The 19,692-nt window shown below is 36.8% G+C and overlaps 3 protein-coding genes across 3 annotated transcripts; all 3 read left to right on the plus strand.

Moving 5' to 3' along the window:
- The first annotated feature begins 1,892 nt into the window (after nt 1-1,892).
- Nucleotides 1,893-5,867, plus strand: LOC106337280 (histone acetyltransferase GCN5-like). The gene is made up of 13 exons (XM_013776367.1): nt 1,893-2,475; nt 2,560-2,624; nt 2,708-2,788; nt 2,894-2,986; nt 3,268-3,436; nt 3,806-3,849; nt 4,107-4,206; nt 4,323-4,391; nt 4,486-4,537; nt 4,799-4,917; nt 5,029-5,122; nt 5,380-5,521; nt 5,605-5,867. Exons 1-13 carry the CDS (start codon nt 1,996-1,998, stop codon nt 5,666-5,668), a joined length of 1,572 nt encoding a protein of 523 aa, XP_013631821.1. The 5' UTR covers nt 1,893-1,995; the 3' UTR covers nt 5,669-5,867.
- A 2,047-nt stretch (nt 5,868-7,914) lies between these two features.
- LOC106338643 lies at nt 7,915-9,159 on the plus strand. Its single transcript, XM_013777574.1, has 2 exons — nt 7,915-8,531; nt 8,589-9,159. The coding sequence occupies exons 1-2, from the start codon at nt 7,915-7,917 to the stop codon at nt 9,157-9,159; spliced, it is 1,188 nt and encodes a 395-aa protein (XP_013633028.1).
- Nucleotides 9,160-15,788: 6,629 nt separating this feature from the next.
- Nucleotides 15,789-19,452, plus strand: LOC106337315 (glutathione reductase, chloroplastic-like). Its single transcript, XM_013776409.1, has 10 exons — nt 15,789-16,215; nt 16,633-16,858; nt 16,937-17,215; nt 17,295-17,471; nt 17,583-17,636; nt 17,731-17,879; nt 18,041-18,275; nt 18,370-18,504; nt 18,607-18,702; nt 19,152-19,452. Exons 1-9 carry the CDS (start codon nt 15,833-15,835, stop codon nt 18,622-18,624), a joined length of 1,656 nt encoding a protein of 551 aa, XP_013631863.1. The 5' UTR covers nt 15,789-15,832; the 3' UTR covers nt 18,625-18,702; nt 19,152-19,452.
- The last annotated feature ends 240 nt before the right edge of the window (nt 19,453-19,692 follow it).

Here is a 19,692-nt window from a genome sequence, read left to right on the forward strand (position 1 = left end):
AAAAAATTAGTTAAGTGAAAGTTATATTTTTAAATACAAGAAATTTGAGAAATGAAAATTTTAATTTTTTTTTTTCAAAATCTAAATATTCGAACCCGATCCGAAATAACTGAACCCGAACTAAAAATACCCGAACCCGATCCGAAGTACAGAAATACCCGAACGGGTTCTATACCTCTATACCGAAATACCCGAAAATCCGAAATACCCGAAAATCCGAAATACCCGAAAATCCGAAATACCCGAAAATCCGAAATACCCGAAAATCCGAAATACCCGAAAATCCGAAATACCCGAAAATCCGAAATACCCGAAAATCCGAAATACCCGAAAATCCGAAATACCCGAAAATCCGAAATACCCGAAAATCCGAAATACCCGAAAATCCGAAATACCCGAAAATCCGAAATACCCGAAAATCCGAAATACCCGAAAATCCGAAATACCCGAAAATCCGAAATACCCGAAAATCCGAAATACCCGAAAATCCGAAATACCCGAAAATCCGAAATACCCGAAAATCCGAAATACCCGAAAATCCGAAATACCCGAAAATCCGAAATACCCGAAAATCCGAAATACCCGAAAATCCGAAATACCCGAAAATCCGAAATACCCGAAAATCCGAAATACCCGAAAATCCGAAATACCCGAAAATCCGAAATACCCGATCCAAACCCGAACGGGTACCCGAACGCCCACCCCTATTCTCACTCATATTTCCAACCTATGTTTAAGAAACTTAACTAACCTATTCACTTCATCCCATCCCTAAGCAATTGGAGGCCCAACCCTTTTCTGTCCATTCTCTTCTGATTCTTTAGAGTAGTTATTGTATAGCATATCTTCAGCCAATAACTTCTTAAATGCAACTCTGAACTTCAATGCAGCCGACAACATAAGATATGTAGAGTTCCAGCTTGTAATACAATCCAGAGACAAGCTTGCTCTACTAACCTTTACAGTTAGAACCCTCAACTGAAATGACTGAAGCCGTGTACCAGATGATCTGACATACTTGACAGCATTCCTAATAGCTACTACACTCTCTTTCACATCAGCTAGACCATCCTTGACTATCAAGTTCAGTACATATGCACAACACATATGTAATAATTCACCATCCTTGATTAAAGCATTAGGTCCTAGCTGTCTACAAGCTTCAGTGAACAAACGCAGTGGCGCCTTGTCATTGCCTTTAGCATTGTCCACTGTCCCTGTGATCACCTTCTCAATTCCCCAATCCGCTAGACATCGACTCAGATGCTCAGTGGTGTGTCCTTTGTGATATGTCACATGTTTAAAACTGATAATCCTCTTCTCCATATTCCAGTTTCTATCAATCCAATGCGATGTGACTACCATGTAGCTGTAGGATGTTGTCGGAACTGTCCAAATGTCAGTGGTTAAGGAGACTCTCTTCTTCTCAGAAGAAAACAACTGCTTCAAACTCGATTTCTCCTTCATAAACATGCCAAATATATCATTGTGACAAAACCTCTTAAACACCTCGGATTCCACAAAAGAAAACCGAAGATGTTTTAAACATCTGCCGATCGGTTTGTTGTTCCTAACCGAACAAGAACGAAATCCACAATCTTCGATTCGGTTCGGAATCGCAGGTCTAAGTTATATAATAATATATCTCTTAAATCAAATGCATTTTAAAATCCAAAAACACTCTCAAGAGAAAAAAATCTCAATAAACTTGTGTAAGGTTCAATACTATTTTCTTATAGTGAGAGTTATTAGATTTTAAAAAATCATCATAAAACAGATAAATAGCATGATTTATTAGTATTATTATTGTTGTTAAGAAAACAAGATTATTATTTTTATTTAAAAGTATAAATTAAATTGTTATTTGAATCTCTTTTATTTGGAGAATATATATAAGCATTTGATTCCTTTTCAGTTTTCACCAACCGAGCCTTCGCGATTTACTCTGCAACGACCACAATCACCTTCACTAATTCTCCAGGATCGATCGCTACAATGGACTCTCACTCTTCTCACCTCAACGCAGCAAATCGTTCTCGCAGCTCTCAAACTCCATCTCCTTCCCACTCCGCCTCCGTCTCTTCATCCCTCCACAAACGCAAACTCGCCGCGTCTGAGGATCACGCTCCTCCCTCCTCCAACGACGACCTCGAGAGCATCTCCGCGGCGCGCGGAGCCGATTCCGGCTCAGACCCCGATGAATCAGAAGACGCCGTCCACGACGGCTACGAGGAAGACTTCGCTCCCGAACCGGATCAGGACTCTTCGATCCGCACATTCACCGCCGCGAGACTCGATCCTATCTCAGGAGTCAACGGTTCGAGTCGCAACGCTAAGATTAAGACTGAGGAGATCTCAACGGTGGAGCTTGAGGCTGGGACTGGGACAGCTGGCGCGATTGTGCCGAAGGATGAGTCTGCTAAGATTTTGACCTGCGGGGCTTACATTGCGAGAGAAGAGGCTTTGAGGATAGAGGTTCGCTTTTTATCTCTTTTTTTTTTTTTTTTTTTTATGTTCTGTCCTTAAAAAAAAGGTACAGTTGACTTATCTGTCTTCTAGGAAGATGCTGGGCGGCTCAAATTTGTCTGTTACTCTAATGATGGCGTTGATGACCATATGATGTGGTATTTTCCTTTTATGTCACAGATTTTTAGATTTTAATCAAAATCTATTACAGTGTAATTTGTCTTGAATAATTTTGTTCCAGTTTGATTGGTTTGAAGAACATATTTGCAAGACAGCTGCCTAATATGCCAAAGGAGTACATTGTTCGCCTTCTCATGGATAGGTATTAAAGAACAATCTTTTAACTAATGTGAAACATGTAGTTTTCTTTTGAGCTGTTTCACTGTTTTAAGCATTCTGATACCTGCAACTTATGTTATTTACCCAGGAAACATAAGTCTGTCATGGTCCTAAGAAACAATGAGGTTGAAGGTGGCATCCCTCTTGTTGTAGGTGGTATCACGTATCGTCCATATCACAGGTAAACCCAACCTTCGCGTCACTATTCCCAACATTCTTACAACAATTATATTCTTATTATTAGTTAAGATATTCCTTAAACTAAATATATCAAGACTGAAAGCAAATAAATAGTATGTTGACTTAGTATTATATTTTTATCGAGCATAGATTTTGCTTTTCCTAATCAAGTCTTCTGTACATGTATTAATGTGTGTTGTTGATGAAACAAAGAAGATATATAGCGTGATTACAGTCTAGGCATGCTTAATTATTAAATTCACTGTTTTACCTGGGGTTCAGGCAGAGGTTTGGAGAAATAGCTTTTTGTGCAATCAGCGCAGATGAACAAGTTAAAGGCTACGGTACCAGATTGATGAACCACTTGAAAGAACATGCACGAGATGTTGATGGATTGACGCATTTTCTTACTTATGCTGACAACAATGCTGTTGGTTATTTTGTCAAGCAGGTTGGTCTATTTCATACTCTCCGCAATATTTGGCTCTGCTCTCCCTGTTTAAAAAAAAAAAAAAAAATTTAGAACGGCTCCAAGCAGTTTTTGCATGCTTAAGTTTTGTGTGCATAATCATTGATGATTTTGGGTTTTTACTTGCAAAATGTTCCTTTTGTTAAAACAACTTTCTAAATCTTTTGGCTTAGTTCGTCTTTATTATCATCTGCTTTAGATAAACATTTATTCTCATTTGTATATATTCTCTTCAAAAAAATTATGTTTGCACTCTTTGCTATCTAGTCTACTCCCTGGGGCACTAAAGTTCTGTAAATTTTTTTATAGTTGTTCACTAATTTAATATGTTAAGACTATTTTCTTGTGCAGAGTTTTACTAAAGAGATTTACTTGGAGAAAGATGTATGGCATGGGTATGTAAACGATGTATCTCTTAGTTCTAACTGCTGATTACCGTACTCATCATCATTCTGTGATTTATATGATTGATGTCCGAATAGAATATTTGTAGTCTCAGTTAAACTCATAAAACTTAGAATAAAATCATTCTACTTCCTAGCTGATCATGCTATCAGAGAGATTCTGTATCACATGCCGAAAAAAGCTTTCCGGAAGTTGGCTTTACATTCTTTTCTGACATCTTAAAAATAAAAAACTTTTATTTTTCCAGGTACATCAAAGACTATGATGGTGTCCTACTTATGGAATGCAGAATTGATCCAAAGCTTAAATATACAAATTTGGCAAGCATGATTAGCCAGCAGAGACAAGTAAGCCATTGATTATACTTCACCTCTGATGAAATAATTTCTTGAGCCTTCAAGTTGGTGATTAAACCCTCAAGTCCATCAGATTCTGATCCCCGTTGTACTATTTTTAATGCCAGGCAATTGATGAAATGATAAGAGAGTTATCAAACTGTCAGAATGTGTATCAAGTTGCTGAATTTCAAAAGGTGAACATCAATGGTTGGGTGTCTTTTGTGACTATTATTGCATGTCACAGCAAAAAAAGAAATATGTTTATAATAAATGTGATCATTTCTGCAGAAAGAAGGTGGAAGTTCTAAAAATATCAGAGTTGAGGATATTCCTGGCTTAAGTAAGCCATGATTCTACCCCCCATGGTATTACTGCAGTTTGTGCTAGTGGCTGCTCTGCTGCATCGTTTAGCTATGAAGTTTCGATTAATATATAATACTAAAATTTGGCTTTAAAAATAGATTTATCTCTCAGGGTTAATATAGCTTCTGTAACTGGCGTTAAACATGCATTGGTTTTAATCTGTAATACTTTTCTTCATACTGTGTAAATATAGCTCAATAATAAGCTAATTACAAGAATTATGAAAAAATTGTTACAGGGGACGCAGGCTGGACCTCAGATCAGTGGGGGCACACGCGTTACAAATTGTTCAGTGGTTCTGGAGATAGTGTAACAAAGCAAAAGCAGTTGAACGCACTTATTCGCGGGCTTTTGAAGGTTTGTGATAAGTTTTCTTCCCTTAAATGCTTTGTCATTATATCATATTACACAATATGTTGTCGCAATTACATGCCCTTTAGTTTGACAAGCTGAAGTAATTGGCCACAGACAATGCAAGACCACACTGATGCTTGGCCTTTTATAGAACCAGTTGATTCTGTCGATGTCCCTGATTACTACAAAATCATTAAAGATCCCATTGGTAAGAATACAGTTCGGTTAAACACTGAATTATCATGCCATACATTTTTTGTTATCCTTTTATTGTTCCTTGAAAACATAATAGTCTCTACAAATAAAATTAATCGCCGAGGAATGAATGAATGCAACTTAATCAAGAGATGGTTTCTTTATATAGGAGAACGACCTTTTGTTTGTTCTGTTGATTGAAATAATTTGGTGATATGGTAACTGCTCGTTTTAGTACAAATATGTTATAAACTTTGGTATGAAACACAGATCTGAAGACAATTGGGAAGAGTGTAGAGTCCGAGCAGTACTACGTTACACTTGACATGTTTGTGGCTGATGCGAGAAGGATGTTTAACAATTGTAGAACTTACAACTCCCCAGATACCGTGTACTACAGATGTGCAACCAAGTTGAGATTTCTCTTTGTTTCCCCTTTCATTTCCTCAATTATGAAAAGAAAGTGAATTTAATTTTTGGTTATTCTCTTGAAAGGTTGCAAGCACATTTCTTTAGCAAAGTACAAGCAGCTCTCCAGTCTGGTGCTAAACCTCAATAGAAGATGGTGAAGTGATATTATGCTAAGATACTCTCGTCGGCACTGAAATATTTATTTCAAAAACTAAAGTATATTTTATTATTTATTATGTTGACTTGAGCGTGGATTGTGTATATGTATATGTAATATATTTGCAAACGAATATATGTTTTTTCTGTTGATGGTTAATTATGCTATTACCGAGAAATATTACAAGATAATTCTATCTGTATTATGAAGATTCACGTCTGACTGAATCATCCCGAACCATCCTATGAGATTCATATCTGATGGTACTTTTTGCGTCCTGTCGAAGATCTCCTGTATGTTTTTTCTCCATAACTTTGCATAATTCGTTTTTGGTGGGATTCGAAACTCATACCTTATGGACGAACATATGTTTAGAATAGTAATATGATGGTGAAGTGATATTATGCTAAGATACTCTCGTCGGCACTGAACAAGTCTTAAGGTCATTTCCAATCTACTCGCAAAACTCTATTTTATTGTGAATTTTATACCAAAATCTTTTCAATCCAACTGTAAAAATTATATTAGTAACATTATAATTTTACATCAAATTTGGTGTGACATTATTTACCACATTAAAACATGATTCATCCAACTAAAATATCATTAACTCACACTAAAACATTATTCATTCCACTAAAATATTATTCATTTATTTTATTAATAAAATATACAATTAAATAAATGATAGATAAATACATAAATAAATAAATATAATATTTAACAATACTAAAAGGGAGATATGCTTAATGGAGAAGATGCCACCTCAGATTAAAAAAATCAACCAATTAGAACATAGTTTATTGCCATGTCATCATCACATTCTTATTTTCTCTATCTTTGTTTCATCAATTCTTTTTGTTTTCTCTTGATCCAGACCATAACTATCTAGCTTTTCATCTTCTTCTCTTTCACCGTACAAATCCTTTTAGCCTCTTCATTTTCCCTCCTCCTTGCCATCCTCACTATATAGACGACGGCTACACTCAAAATCCAAAGTTTCTTCACAGATGATGACAATTTTCAGAACATAAATTCTCGCTATAGCCTCCAATCTTGGTTACGTTGTCGCTCCTCCATTGCAGGTAACTTAATAATCGCTTTTCTGATTCAGTAGTTTCTAAATAAAATCTAACCACCACTGGCGCTTCTGTTTATATCTGAAATTGCTTAGAACCCTTACTGATTGATCTTGGCTTCTTGATGTCGATGATCATAATAGAAAGAGATTTCCGAGGTGAGCACTGTCTGGATGTGTTAAGCAAACTTTGATATCAAAGACACAAATCTCAGGCTCAAATAGTGTATCTGGTTCGCAGTGGAGGCCTGGGAGTCCCTTTCAGAGTCAGAATGAAACGGTGCGTGTTTTGAATTCGACTATAATACCAAGGATTTGTAGGATCTTTGCACTATATAAGTTGGTAGTCTGAACAATGTTATGGTTTGTGGTTTCACTTCTAGGTCCGTGGAAGAACTGAAATAGCAAAATAACTCATTAGTTATTGTGGAAATTCAGGGGAATTGGTTTGCATAAAGTGGCCAAGTTTGAGAATGAGCAGTAAGAACTTCTACGGTTCCCACAAACACTTTTCGACACAAAGATGCCAGCTGGTCATACAGTTTTGCCACCTTTCGCAGATGACTTCTCGAATTAAAAGATATAAGTTGAGGTAAGTAAAGCACCACTGCTGGTAACAAAGTGATTAATGCCAAACTAACTTGATAATGTTCTAAGTGGCATGCTTTCCCATAGGAACTGTTCTTTGTTCTACGTATTGTTGAGAGGACTCAGTGTTGGAATGTGACTCAATTATTCTTGCGCAGAACAATGGAGATCAATGGTTGGTATAGCTCTACTTTGCATCTGGAAGATTGACAAGAGGTATGCGATGACTACTGTTTTTTTTCATGAAACGTTTGCCTTACTTTGTTGAAGTAAGCTCGAAGTTAGCTTGAGAAAGAAGCTATACTAATCCTAATAAGAATATGATGTTGAGATAAGTATAAAAGTGTTTAGAGTTATCCATATATATTTGATTGCTATTAGGATTAGGATAGAGAGAATATATATATATACCAATGTCGTGTTAAGGGCATTGTGAGAGATTTGAGAGTTTGAGAGAGCTTAAGTTTTGTGTAAGTTTCTTAAGCTAATAAGAAGAGTCAGTTCTTATTAATCCCTGTGTCTACACCAAACGTTTGAGAACAATAATTGGTATCAGAGCACAAAAGGATTCATGGGGGATCAAGTTGTGGCGAATTCGAAACCTAAAGAAGGAGGATCTTCAATCAAGTGTCCTATACTTAATGCAACAAACTATACTGTATGGGCCATGAGAATGAAGATACTAATCAAGGTGCATGAGGTCTGGGAGATCATAGAGACTGAAACAATTAACGACAAGAAGAATAATATGGCGATGGCGCTATTGTTTCAGTCAATACCAGAAGTACTTATACTTCAAGTTGGAAAACTTGATACTGCCAAGAAGGTTTGGGAGGCGATCAAAACACGTCACGTGGGAGCGGAAAGAGTTAAAGAGGCAAGACTACAGACATTGATGGCCGATTTTGATCGACTCACAATGAAGGAGACAGAGACAATAGATGAGTTTGCGGGGAAGCTCTCGGAGATATCATCAAAATCAGCAGCATTAGGAGAGGATATAGAAGAAACAAAACTTGTTAAGAAGTTCCTAAAGAGTTTACCGCGAAAGAAGTATATTCACATCGTGGCTGCACTAGAACAAGTCTTGGATCTTAAGACTACTGATTTTGAAGATATCGTTGGCCGTTTGAAAGCATATGAAGAACGGGTAGCTGATGAAGAAGAGCAAAAGGAGGATCAAAGCAAGTTGTTATATGCTAACAATGATCAATAATCTCAACGCGACTTCAATAATGAATACAGAGGCAGAGGCCGAGGAAGAGGCTCCTATAGAGGCAGAGGCCGAGGAAGGTACAATGGAACATATAACGGAGCCAACAATGGATACAGAGACGCGTCCAAAGTTACATGTTTCAGATGCGATAAAGTTGGGCATTATGTCATGCAATGTCCCGACAGGCTACTAAAACTGCAAGAGGTACAAGAAGCTGAAACGACCGAGACACAAGAGGCAGATGAGCTCATGATGCACGAGGTTGTTTATTTGAATGAAGGAAAGATAGTACCAAACAACTATGAAGTCAACAACAGTGAAGATAACGTCTGGTATCTCGACAACGGAGCGAGTAACCACATGAGCGGAGATAGGAGATATTTCTCTTCCATTGATGACTCCATCACAGGAAAAATACGCTTTGGTGATGACTCCCGCATTGACATCAAAGGGAAGGGAATCATAGAGTTTACGGACAGGAACGGTGAGCCAAGGAAGATAACCGACGTGTACTACATTCCAGATCTAAAGAGTAACATCATTAGCCTTGGGCAGGCCACTGAATCTGGTTGTGATATAAGAATGAAGGAGAAACTCTAATAATGCGTGATCGTGAAGGAAAGCTAATTGCGAAAGCTACACGTTCCAAGAACAGACTTTACAAGGTAAGAATGGGACTCAAAGAGACCATCTGTTATCTTTCTACCAAAACAAGTGATTCGAGCAGGTGGCACGCAAGGCTGGGGCACGTAAATCTAGATACTATGAAGTCTATGATATCACGAGAATTGGTTACTGGAATACCGAAGATTGATGTCGAGGCCAAGATATGTGGTTCATGTTTACTTGGGAAGCAAGCAAGACAGTCTTTTCCGAAAGCTACCCTATATCAAACAGAGAAGATACTTGAACTCATACATGGCGATTTGTGCGGTCCTATCACACCAAGTACGAGCGCTGGAAATAGGTATATCTTGGTACTCATCGATGACTACTCAAGATACATGTGGATAGCTCTACTAAAAGAGAAAAGCGATGCATTTAGTAAGTTCAAAAACTTCAAGCTTCTGGTCGAACAAGAATCAAAGACGCGCATACAGACATTCATAACAGACAGAGGAGGAGAATTTGTGTCTCACGAGTTCAACTCGTTTTGCAATGAATCTGGCATCAGAAGACATCTTACGGCTCCATATAGTCCACAACCAAACGGAGTCGTTGAAAAGCGTAACCGGACGTTGATGGTGACCAGGAGCATAATGAAGCACATGGCGATTCCAAATTACCTTTGGGGGGGAAGCAGTAAGACATTCGACCTATCTGCTCAATAGAATAGCGACGAGAGCCGTTAAAGATCGACCGTATGAGATGTTTCATAAAAAAGCCGAATGTTAGTCACTTGAAGATCTTTGGATGCATAGGATATGCAAAAGTGGAGGCAAAGTTTCTGGTTCATCTTGGAACAGAACCTGGTTCCAAAGCATATCGAATGTTCAACCCTCAGACGCAGAAAGTCATAGTGAGCAGAGATGTTGTGTTTGATGAAACAAAGAGATGGAATTGGAGTTCAAACTCCAGTGATCAAAACGGAGCCGGAAGTTTCAAGATTACAGTGGGGACGTTTGGTAATCACAGCCTGCGTGAAACAGAGGATGAACAGAGCAGAACAGAGCAAAACAGAACAAACCAGAGCCAAAAGCTGTGGAAGAAGCAATCGAAGCAGAAACAAATGAGGAAGACGATGAAGAAACAGATGAAGAAGATGATGTGATGCAAGATCAATCATCAACTGGGCTAAGACGGTCCCAACGTGCTGGTACAAAACCAAAGTACTTAGAAGATTATGTGTTGTTCCTTGCGGAAGAAGAAGGGGAGCGACTATTAATGTGTTTAAACGACGAGCCAACTTGCTTCGAGGAAGCTATGAGATTCAAAGAATGGATGTGCGCATGTGAAGATGAAATAGAATCAATAACAAAACTTGATTCTTGGACGCTTGTGGAGCTCCCACCCGGAGCTAAAGCAATCGGATTAAAATGGATATTCAAGATAAAGAGAAACTCCGACGGAAGCATCAACAAATACAAGTCTCGACTGGTCGCTAAGGGATATGTTCAAAGGTATGGAGTAGATTATGAGGAAGTATTCGCACCTGTGGCCAGAATAGAAACAATACAGTTGCTCATCAATCTTGCAGCAACAAATGGGTGGGAAATACATCACCTGGATGTAAAGACTGCCTTCTTACATGGGGAACTAAAGGAGACAGTCTATGTCACACAGCCGGAAGGTTTTGAGGTAAAAGGAAGCGAACATAAGGTGTATAAACTCAAGAAAGCGTTGTATGGATTAAAACAGGCCCCTAGGGCTTGGAATGATAAGCTAAATAAGATCCTACTCGGTTTCAAGTTCACCCGCTGCTTGAAAGAACCATCAGTGTATAGGAAGGAAATAGGAGGGAAGCTTCTGGTTGTTGCAGTATATGTCGATGATCTTTTTGTTACAGGAACCTGCATGAAGGCGATCAATGAGTTCAAAAAGGAGATGGCCAGCACGTTTGATATGAGTGATCTCGGTCGACTTACTTACTACCTAGGCATCGAGGTTAATCAACACGACAGCGGGATCACTTTGAATCAGAACAGATACGCATTAAAGATCCTAGAAGAGGCTGGCATGAATGAATGCAACTCCGTGCATGTTCCAATGGAGTCGGGTCTCAAGTTGGCGAAATCAGAAGATGAGAATGAGATTGATGCGACGAGTTACAGGAAAATCATTGGCTGTTTCAGATATCTACTACATACAAGGCCTGATATCTCCTATGCAGTAGGTGTGTTGAGTCGATTCATGCAAAGTCCCAGAGACTCTCATGGAGCAGCTATGAAGCAGTGCTTAAGGTATCTAAAGGGAACCACATCATTCGGTATCACGTTTGAGAGGTCAGGAAGGAATGCAACTACATTGGTTGGCTATAGTGATAGTAGTCACAATGTAGATCCAGATGATGGGAGAAGCACAACCGGACATATTTTCTACTTTGGACAAAGTCCAATCATGTGGTGTAGTCAGAAGCAAGATACCGTGGCACTATCATCCTGCGAGGCTGAGTTCATGGCAGGTACTGAGGCAGAAAGACAAGCCATTTGGCTCCAGGATCTAATTCGAGAGATCATCGGAGTTCCTTGTGCAAAGACAGTCATACGCATTGACAAGAGATCAGCGATAGCCTTAACGAAGAATCCGGTGTTTCATGGTCGAAGTAAACACATTCACACGAGGTACCATTTTATTAGAGAATGTGTTGAAAGGGGACTTATGGAAGTTGAACATGTACCTGGAACCGAGCAAAAGGCAGACATACTCACCAAGGCTCTTGGAAGAGTCAAGTACAAAGAAATGAGAGAGCTCATTGGCGTTCACAATGTGGAAGAGAAGAACTTCAAGCTTAGAAGGGAGATTGTTGAAGTAAGCTCGAAGTTAGCTTGAGAAAGAAGCTATACTAATCCTAATAAGAATATGATGTTTAGAGATAAGGATAAAAGTGTTTAGAGTTATCCATGTATATTTTATTGCTATTAGGATTAGGATAGAGAGAATATATATATATATACCAATGTCGTGTTAAGGGCATTGTGAGAGATTTGAGAGTTTGAAAGAGCTTAAGTTTTGTGTAAGTGTCTTAAGCTAATAAGAAGAGTCAGTTCTTATTAATCCTTGTGTCTACACCAAACGTTTGAGAACAATAACTTCCCTCTATAATTTGTTTATTTAAATTAACACTGAGGATGCATTATATAAGCATCCCTAGGATATGAAGATATCGTGTATTCAACGTTTATAAACTAAAAATACATGGATTAGAACATAATCCACAGAAAAAGAAAATATATTTTTAGCAGATATTGATTTTCTTTGTTCTATATAGTAATTAAGACAAACGTATATGGTTCAGGGGCTAAACGTTGTGAAAAAATCAGAGCACAAGTGAGCCAGAAACTGATTGTGGTCCATGAAATCATCTTGCTATCTTAAACAGCTGCAAATACATATGATCCACAGACCCTACAAATGGTTTCTGGAGCTATTGATATTGGTATAGTTACAGATTTCACTATATGAATGTCCATCTTATGTCTTCCCTTTGTTATTGTCACTAGGAGTCAGAAGCTAGGGGACGCAGCTTAGTGTTTAGTTTTTATGGTGGGATATATCTATTTCAATCTGATTCAAATCCATTACGGTAAGATTAATCTAACTTTTTCATCAATTGATATATTTCATGATAGTTTTTCCATCAATCTTCATAGGTTTGTGTGATGAATTACAAAATAGGATTTGGAACAAAGCCAAAGTTTATCTGTGAGAGACGTCTCAAGTCAGCCAACTCAACCAACCAAATCCAGTTTCACACACACTGCTAGATCAATACAAACCACCTGCTCAGGGATCAGGTGAGAATATGTGAGTAGAAGACATATATGTGAGTAATTTATATTACACTTGGTTCTATAAGTGAGCACCTTATGAAAGTCATTGTAAGATAGTGAATGTATATCTTCCAGTTTCCAGTCTTAATTGTTATGTGCTTTAGAAACGAATTTGGTCAGAGTTTGACATTTGGTTGACATATCTATCATATGTGGCTGCAAAGCTTACGCTAATGAATGAGGAACCTGCATATTTTTTTTTTGTTATATATAATTAAGGAACCAACATATGAGAAAATTTTCACACCGTGTACACAAGCATGCCCTCCGGATGTAGTGAAGCAGATCACTCCCATCACCATTGGTGTTGGGCCAATGTCATATTGCTGATTCTATTGCATGTTGATTAACTTATAAATTGTCTCTGAATTTTAATGACTTTATATTTGTTTTTGTTGCATGGTTCAGACTTCGTCTTAACTCCCTAAATAAATATTTCTTTTCTATTGACCAATGAGTGGAACTAAAAGTTATTTACTAGAATATGAAATATACATTAAAAAAATAATAATTTTAACAGGAGGATTTGCCAATGCAAATAAAATAAAAAATACAAAGATTCATTAAAAAAAATTCCAGTTGAACTTAGATTTGATGATATAGTAGCAAATAATACAATAATAAGTAAACTAACATTGTTCATAAAGTGATATTAATTAGAAAAAAATTCATTTTAGAAGAGTAGCTTCGTGTACCATATAGTAAAGACTTAAGATAATCTACTTTAGTTTTTGATTAATGTTAGTTTTTCAGAATATTTTTTGGCACATTTGATATCATGTACTTCGTATTTAATTGGTATTATCATGTGTAAGGTTATTTTTCCCACCAACATTAAAAATATGTTAGTTTCTCCGGATTTTAGTGACAAAAAAATGTTTCTCAGGATTTATTTATTAAAAAATATGTAGATGTGGATTATTAAATATAACAAACACAATAGATTAAACATCAATCAAATAATATATATTATCTTTATTTTATACTTTAAGTATATTTTAATTTACTACATAACTTTATTTGGTTCAACATAACTTTAATTTTAGTAAGGCAGGTTTTTTAAAATACATGCTAAAAATATTTAATCTAAAACATATGTAAGAAAAGAACACAATAAGAAAAAAAAATACATAATATAAAAATAATAATTAATACATTACAATTTAGAACATGATTAAAATAAATGTTAAAGACCAATAAAATACTTAATATAATATAATATATATATATATATATATAATTCGCATGTAGCAAAGATGATGTCAAAGGTTACAAGTAATGCATTCAACATCTATTCTGTTTCTCATGGTCTCAGTTATAAGTAATACATTTTGGTATATCAAATAACCATACACAATGTTTAATATAACTATTTAACGATGTAAAAAAATAATAACTGTTTAACAGAAAGGTTAGTTTTCACCTTAAAATCACTCAAGATTTTATTTTGGTAAGTCAATAAAAGTTATTCAAAGCTTCAAGAAAAAAGAATGAAACAACTTTATACGTAAATTTTTACCAACAAAAAACTTTATACGTATATTGGAACATGACAAAAACCTACATCAAAGTTGGGTGGATTTTAACATGGGATGAAGAAAACCAGACAAGGAAAATATGTCTACATTATTTAATTTTTACACGTACTATTTTCCTTTGTATCTAAATATGCAATACTATATTAAAATAACTAAGAAAATACTATTTTAAGAGTATAACTAAATATTCAAAAGTATAAAATTTAAAAATGGTAACTAATCTAAATAAGAAATTTGAGACAAAAAAATATTTGAAATCAATAAAATAACAAAAAAAATAAACCAATACATAAAAAAAGCTAAAAAAATATACAAACACAACAAAGATCTAGTAATATTATAAAATAGTTTTAGTCCGAAACTTGATGTTATGGTTGGAATTTTTTTATTTTAATGTTAAAATTACATTAAAATAGTGTGGTTTTGACACTAAAATAATGTTAGACCATTCATTTCAAGGTGTATCTATACATACATTAACACTAAGAGCATCTCTAATTCATAACACTATTTTAGTGTCAAAATCACACTATTTTGGTATAGTTTCAGCACTAAAAAAATGTTATTCTCCAACCACAACACTTAAACTTCACAATAAAAGTTATTTAATAATATTATATATATTTAATTTTTTATTTGTTATTTATTTAATTTTACATTTTATTAATAAAAGAAGTAAATAGTATTTTAGTGGAGTAAATAGTATTTTAGTGTAGTGAATAGTGTTACGCCAAATTTACTATGAAATTAAAATGATGTGATTTTTACAATTAGGTGGGAGAGGTTTTAGTGTAAAAATTACGCTAAAATACTGTTTTGCGGTTTTGTTTGAGATGAATTAATGTGTGTGTATAAGGGCAAGATTATCGGAGGAGGGAGAGGAGATTTTAGTGGGGTTTTAAGAGGGGGAGCCTACAAAAAAGAAAAAACGGGTTGCAGAAAAGCAAGAATAAGGATCGCTGTTGGCTAGTTTTTTGCATTGTTCGCAGATCCCACTGACACGTAGCGATCCGCGATTGGTTGATTTTTTATTTTTTTAGATAAAAAAAAATAAAAAAAAATTAAAAAACTCATTTGATTTTAGCGTTAATCATGGTCTAAATCTTTTACCTTTACAGCCGTAACTGTTGTACCGACAATCAGAGTCAAAACATATAAAATCCAAGAGAATCGTTGGGAAAGAAAAAAAACTATACGCACAGAAACTTAAAACGAAGAAAAGTCGAGAGAGCGAGAACGCAAAAGATGGCTACGACTCCGAAGCTGACCACTACACTTTCATCTTCTCCATCTCTTCAAACCCTCTGCAGAAAACTCCCAATCTCAACCCATCTACCATCATCTTCATCATCATCATCTATCTCTCGTTATCTCTCGTCTCTCCGTCCCCGTCTCACCTTACTCTCAAACCACCGCTACAATCCCTCTCGCCGCTTCTCTCTCCGTGCCCAAAACGACAACGGAACAGACTCTGACCTTCGCTACGACTTCGCCCTCTTCACTATCGGCGCCGGAAGCGGCGGCGTCCGTGCCTCCCGCTTCGCCACGAGCTTCGGAGCATCTGCCGCCGTCTGCGAGCTCCCTTTCTCCACCATCTCTTCCGATACAGCCGGAGGCGTCGGAGGAACGTAAGCCTTCTTTCCCCTACAACTTCATATACTTAAAAATCAAAACTTAATATGCTTAGAGACCAAACTACAAGATCAGTCTGAAGCATTTGTTGTCGGAAGATGTTTAGTAACCTTAATTACATTTGAAAGCTCCCACCTTTAGGCACTTTAGATACTGACTGTGTAGAGAAGTCTACAACTTCATACATTTAAAAATCAAAACTTTATATGCTTAGAGACCAGACCACGAGATCAGTTTGAAACATTTTTTGTCGGAAGGTTTAGTAACTTTAATTACATTTGAAAGCTTCCACATTTATGCACTTTTGTGTAGAGAAGTCTCATTCTAAGCTGTTTTAGACTAAAAAGGTCAATACTTTTTTCTTTTCTTTTTCAAAATGAATGAGTGAAGTTGTTGTGGTACATACTCTACAGGTGTGTACTAAGAGGATGTGTGCCAAAGAAGTTACTAGTGTATGCATCCAAATACACTCACGAGTTTGAAGACAGTCACGGCTTTGGTTGGAAGTATGACACCGACCCTTCTCATGACTGGAGGACATTGATTGCCAACAAGAACGCTGAGTTGCAGCTTCTGACTGGTATCTATAAGAATATACTCAACAATGCTAATGTCAAGTTGATCGAAGGCCGTGGAAAGGTAGGCTTAATAATAGTTCATCATGCTTCTATGTATTACTTGGAAGAATATGGATTTTGAGTTTGAGTTTGTGTGCAGGTTATAGACCCACACACTGTTGATGTAGATGGGAGAATCTATACTACTAGAAACATTCTGATTGCAGTTGGTGGACGTCCCTTCATTCCTGACATTCCAGGAAGAGAGTTTGCTATTGATTCAGATGCCGCGCTTGATTTGCCCTCCATGCCCAAGAAGATTGCCATCGTTGGTGGTGGCTACATAGCCCTGGAGTTTGCGGGAATCTTTAATGGTCTTAACAGTGAAGTTCATGTGTTTATTAGGCAAAAGAAGGTGCTAAGGGGATTTGATGAAGACGTGAGTAACTTTTGGCTACTTTTGTTTATCCTTTTTGGTGTTATTTTCTTCTTATTTTAGTTGTTGTTCTTGTTCGTAGGTTAGGGATTTTGTTGGAGAGCAGATGTCTTTGAGAGGCATTGAGTTCCACACAGAGGAGTCCCCTGAAGCCATCATGAAATCTGGAGATGGCTCTTTGTCTCTGAAGACTAGCAAGGGAACTGTTGATGGGTTTTCACATGTTATGTTTGCAACTGGTCGCAAGCCCAATACAAAGGTATACTGTGATTTTTACTTTAAGGATGTTTATGAATGGAAAACTGTTAGCAAAGTTCATTGATTGTAGAATATGATTTGGTCATTGGTGCCATGTTGGTTGTAATAACAGAACTTAGGATTGGAAAATGTTGGAGTAAAACTGGCGAAAAATGGAGCAATAGAGGTATGATCTAATGGTTACCTATTGATGTGATAATGTTTGGCTGTTTTTTTGCATTGCTGAAAGTTATCTCCACGTTGCTACTTTGTTTGGTAAGGTTGATGAATATTCACGGACATCTGTTCCTTCGATATGGGCTGTTGGGGATGTTACTGACCGGATTAACTTGACTCCGGTCGCCTTGATGGAGGGAGGTGCATTGGCTAAAACTTTGTTCCAAAACGAACCAACAAAGCCTGATCATAGGTAACATGACAGTCTTGACCAGTGTTAACCTTTTGAGTTTCTAAGAATTCTCTGTTTAGTTGTATGTGCTACTCCTTTTAAGATCAAGAACATTCTATAACTGTTATCTGTAGTCTGTCTTTTGATGTTTTTTATCCTTTATGTGTTCTTTATTCAACTAGAGCTGTTCCCTGCGCTGTCTTCTCTCAACCACCTATTGGAACAGTTGGTCTAACTGAAGAGCAGGCCAGAGAACAATATGGGGACATAGATGTTTTCACATCAAATTTTAAGCCATTGAAGGCTACGCTTTCAGGACTTCCAGACCGGGTGTTTATGAAACTCATTGTCTGTGCAAACACCGATAAAGTTCTCGGTGTTCACATGTGTGGAGATGATTCACCAGAAATAATCCAGGTTTCACTATCAACATGGTTCATCTTCTCTGAAAAAAATAAACGCAGGAGACATTTATATGATTTGAGATGATTTTTTTCTTTCAATTTGGTAGGGATTTGGGGTTGCTGTAAAAGCTGGCCTAACTAAGGCTGACTTTGACGCAACAGTGGGTGTTCACCCCACAGCGGCTGAGGAGTTTGTCACAATGAGGACTCCAACCAGGAAAATTCGCAAAGGCTCCTCTGAGGTTTTGTTTCTGAACAAACAAAAAAAAAAAGCTTATCCATGTAGCTATTTCTCATTGTTTTGCAACATGGATAAAAGATGGGTGTTCCCTATTTCATTTCAGGGGAAAGGCAAGTCCTGAGGCTAAAACAGCTGCAGGGGTCTAGAGAAGGTTGCAAAATAAGATTGGATTTTTACACCATTGGAGCTTCCTGACAAGGTAGGTATTCACCAGTTTCCTCAGTATTCTTCTAAACATAGAAAAAAAATGCAGTGCATAAGCTCATACCATATTTAGGTTTCTTTGTGCAACTGCAGGGGTGGTCTTAGGCATAGACATTGGCATAGGGCCTCCATTTAAAAAAAAAAAATTACCTAGAAAAAGGCCTCCAAATTTATAATTAAAAAAAAAATCATTGCTAAATTGTTTGTGGCTCTCATAATCTCAGAACCGCCCTGGCCGACTGATAGTCAAGCCGAGTTGGGCAAAAACAAACTTCGATATTTCCCCAAATATAAACTACTTTAGACCAACTTGCTTGAGCCATGCTGGTCCAGTTGATACCTTTCCATGCCATATTAATACTCTGAATAAAAAAAAAAAACCATAGCTCACACTAGAATAATATGTAATTTTTGTATGATACTATTCGAACTGCATGTTTGCAGGAGAGCATCCATCAAGAGCCAACGTTTTTATCAATGGAGATGTCATAAGGCTCATAACCATGGTGCAAAACTGTTTGATCGTGTAACTTACTCGACCTGTCGACCAGATTCTCAGGAGAGCTTATATTGACCAGAGCTCTAAAACTGAGCTCTCCCAATATCTCACTATCCTAGTTGAATAAAGATACGATTGTAATCATTCCCTGGAGTAGTATAATTAAATCCTCATTTCAACATCTACTTGAAATTATTATCCATTTATCTTCATTTTATACTCGTAACTCGTTATCTTCATTTTATACTCGTAAGTGTTATGAATTATTTTATGGATGTGCATATAAGCCCATGTTTTAGAGGTTCGTATTGTATTTCTATATATATGTATTGTTGTCTATGGAATAAGAAGAAAAACAACCTGTTTCCTCTTTCTCTGATTCACAACAAGTTATCAGCACGAAACCTAGACATTTTGAAAAACTCTTAACTACCTTAGAAAAAGAAAAAAAACGTCTTTGTTCTTTTAGGAGGTTTCTGTATCTAG

Source organism: Brassica oleracea, chromosome C4 (genome assembly GCF_000695525.1).
Source record: "Brassica oleracea var. oleracea cultivar TO1000 chromosome C4, BOL, whole genome shotgun sequence".
Taxonomy (NCBI): Eukaryota; Viridiplantae; Streptophyta; class Magnoliopsida; order Brassicales; family Brassicaceae; genus Brassica; species Brassica oleracea.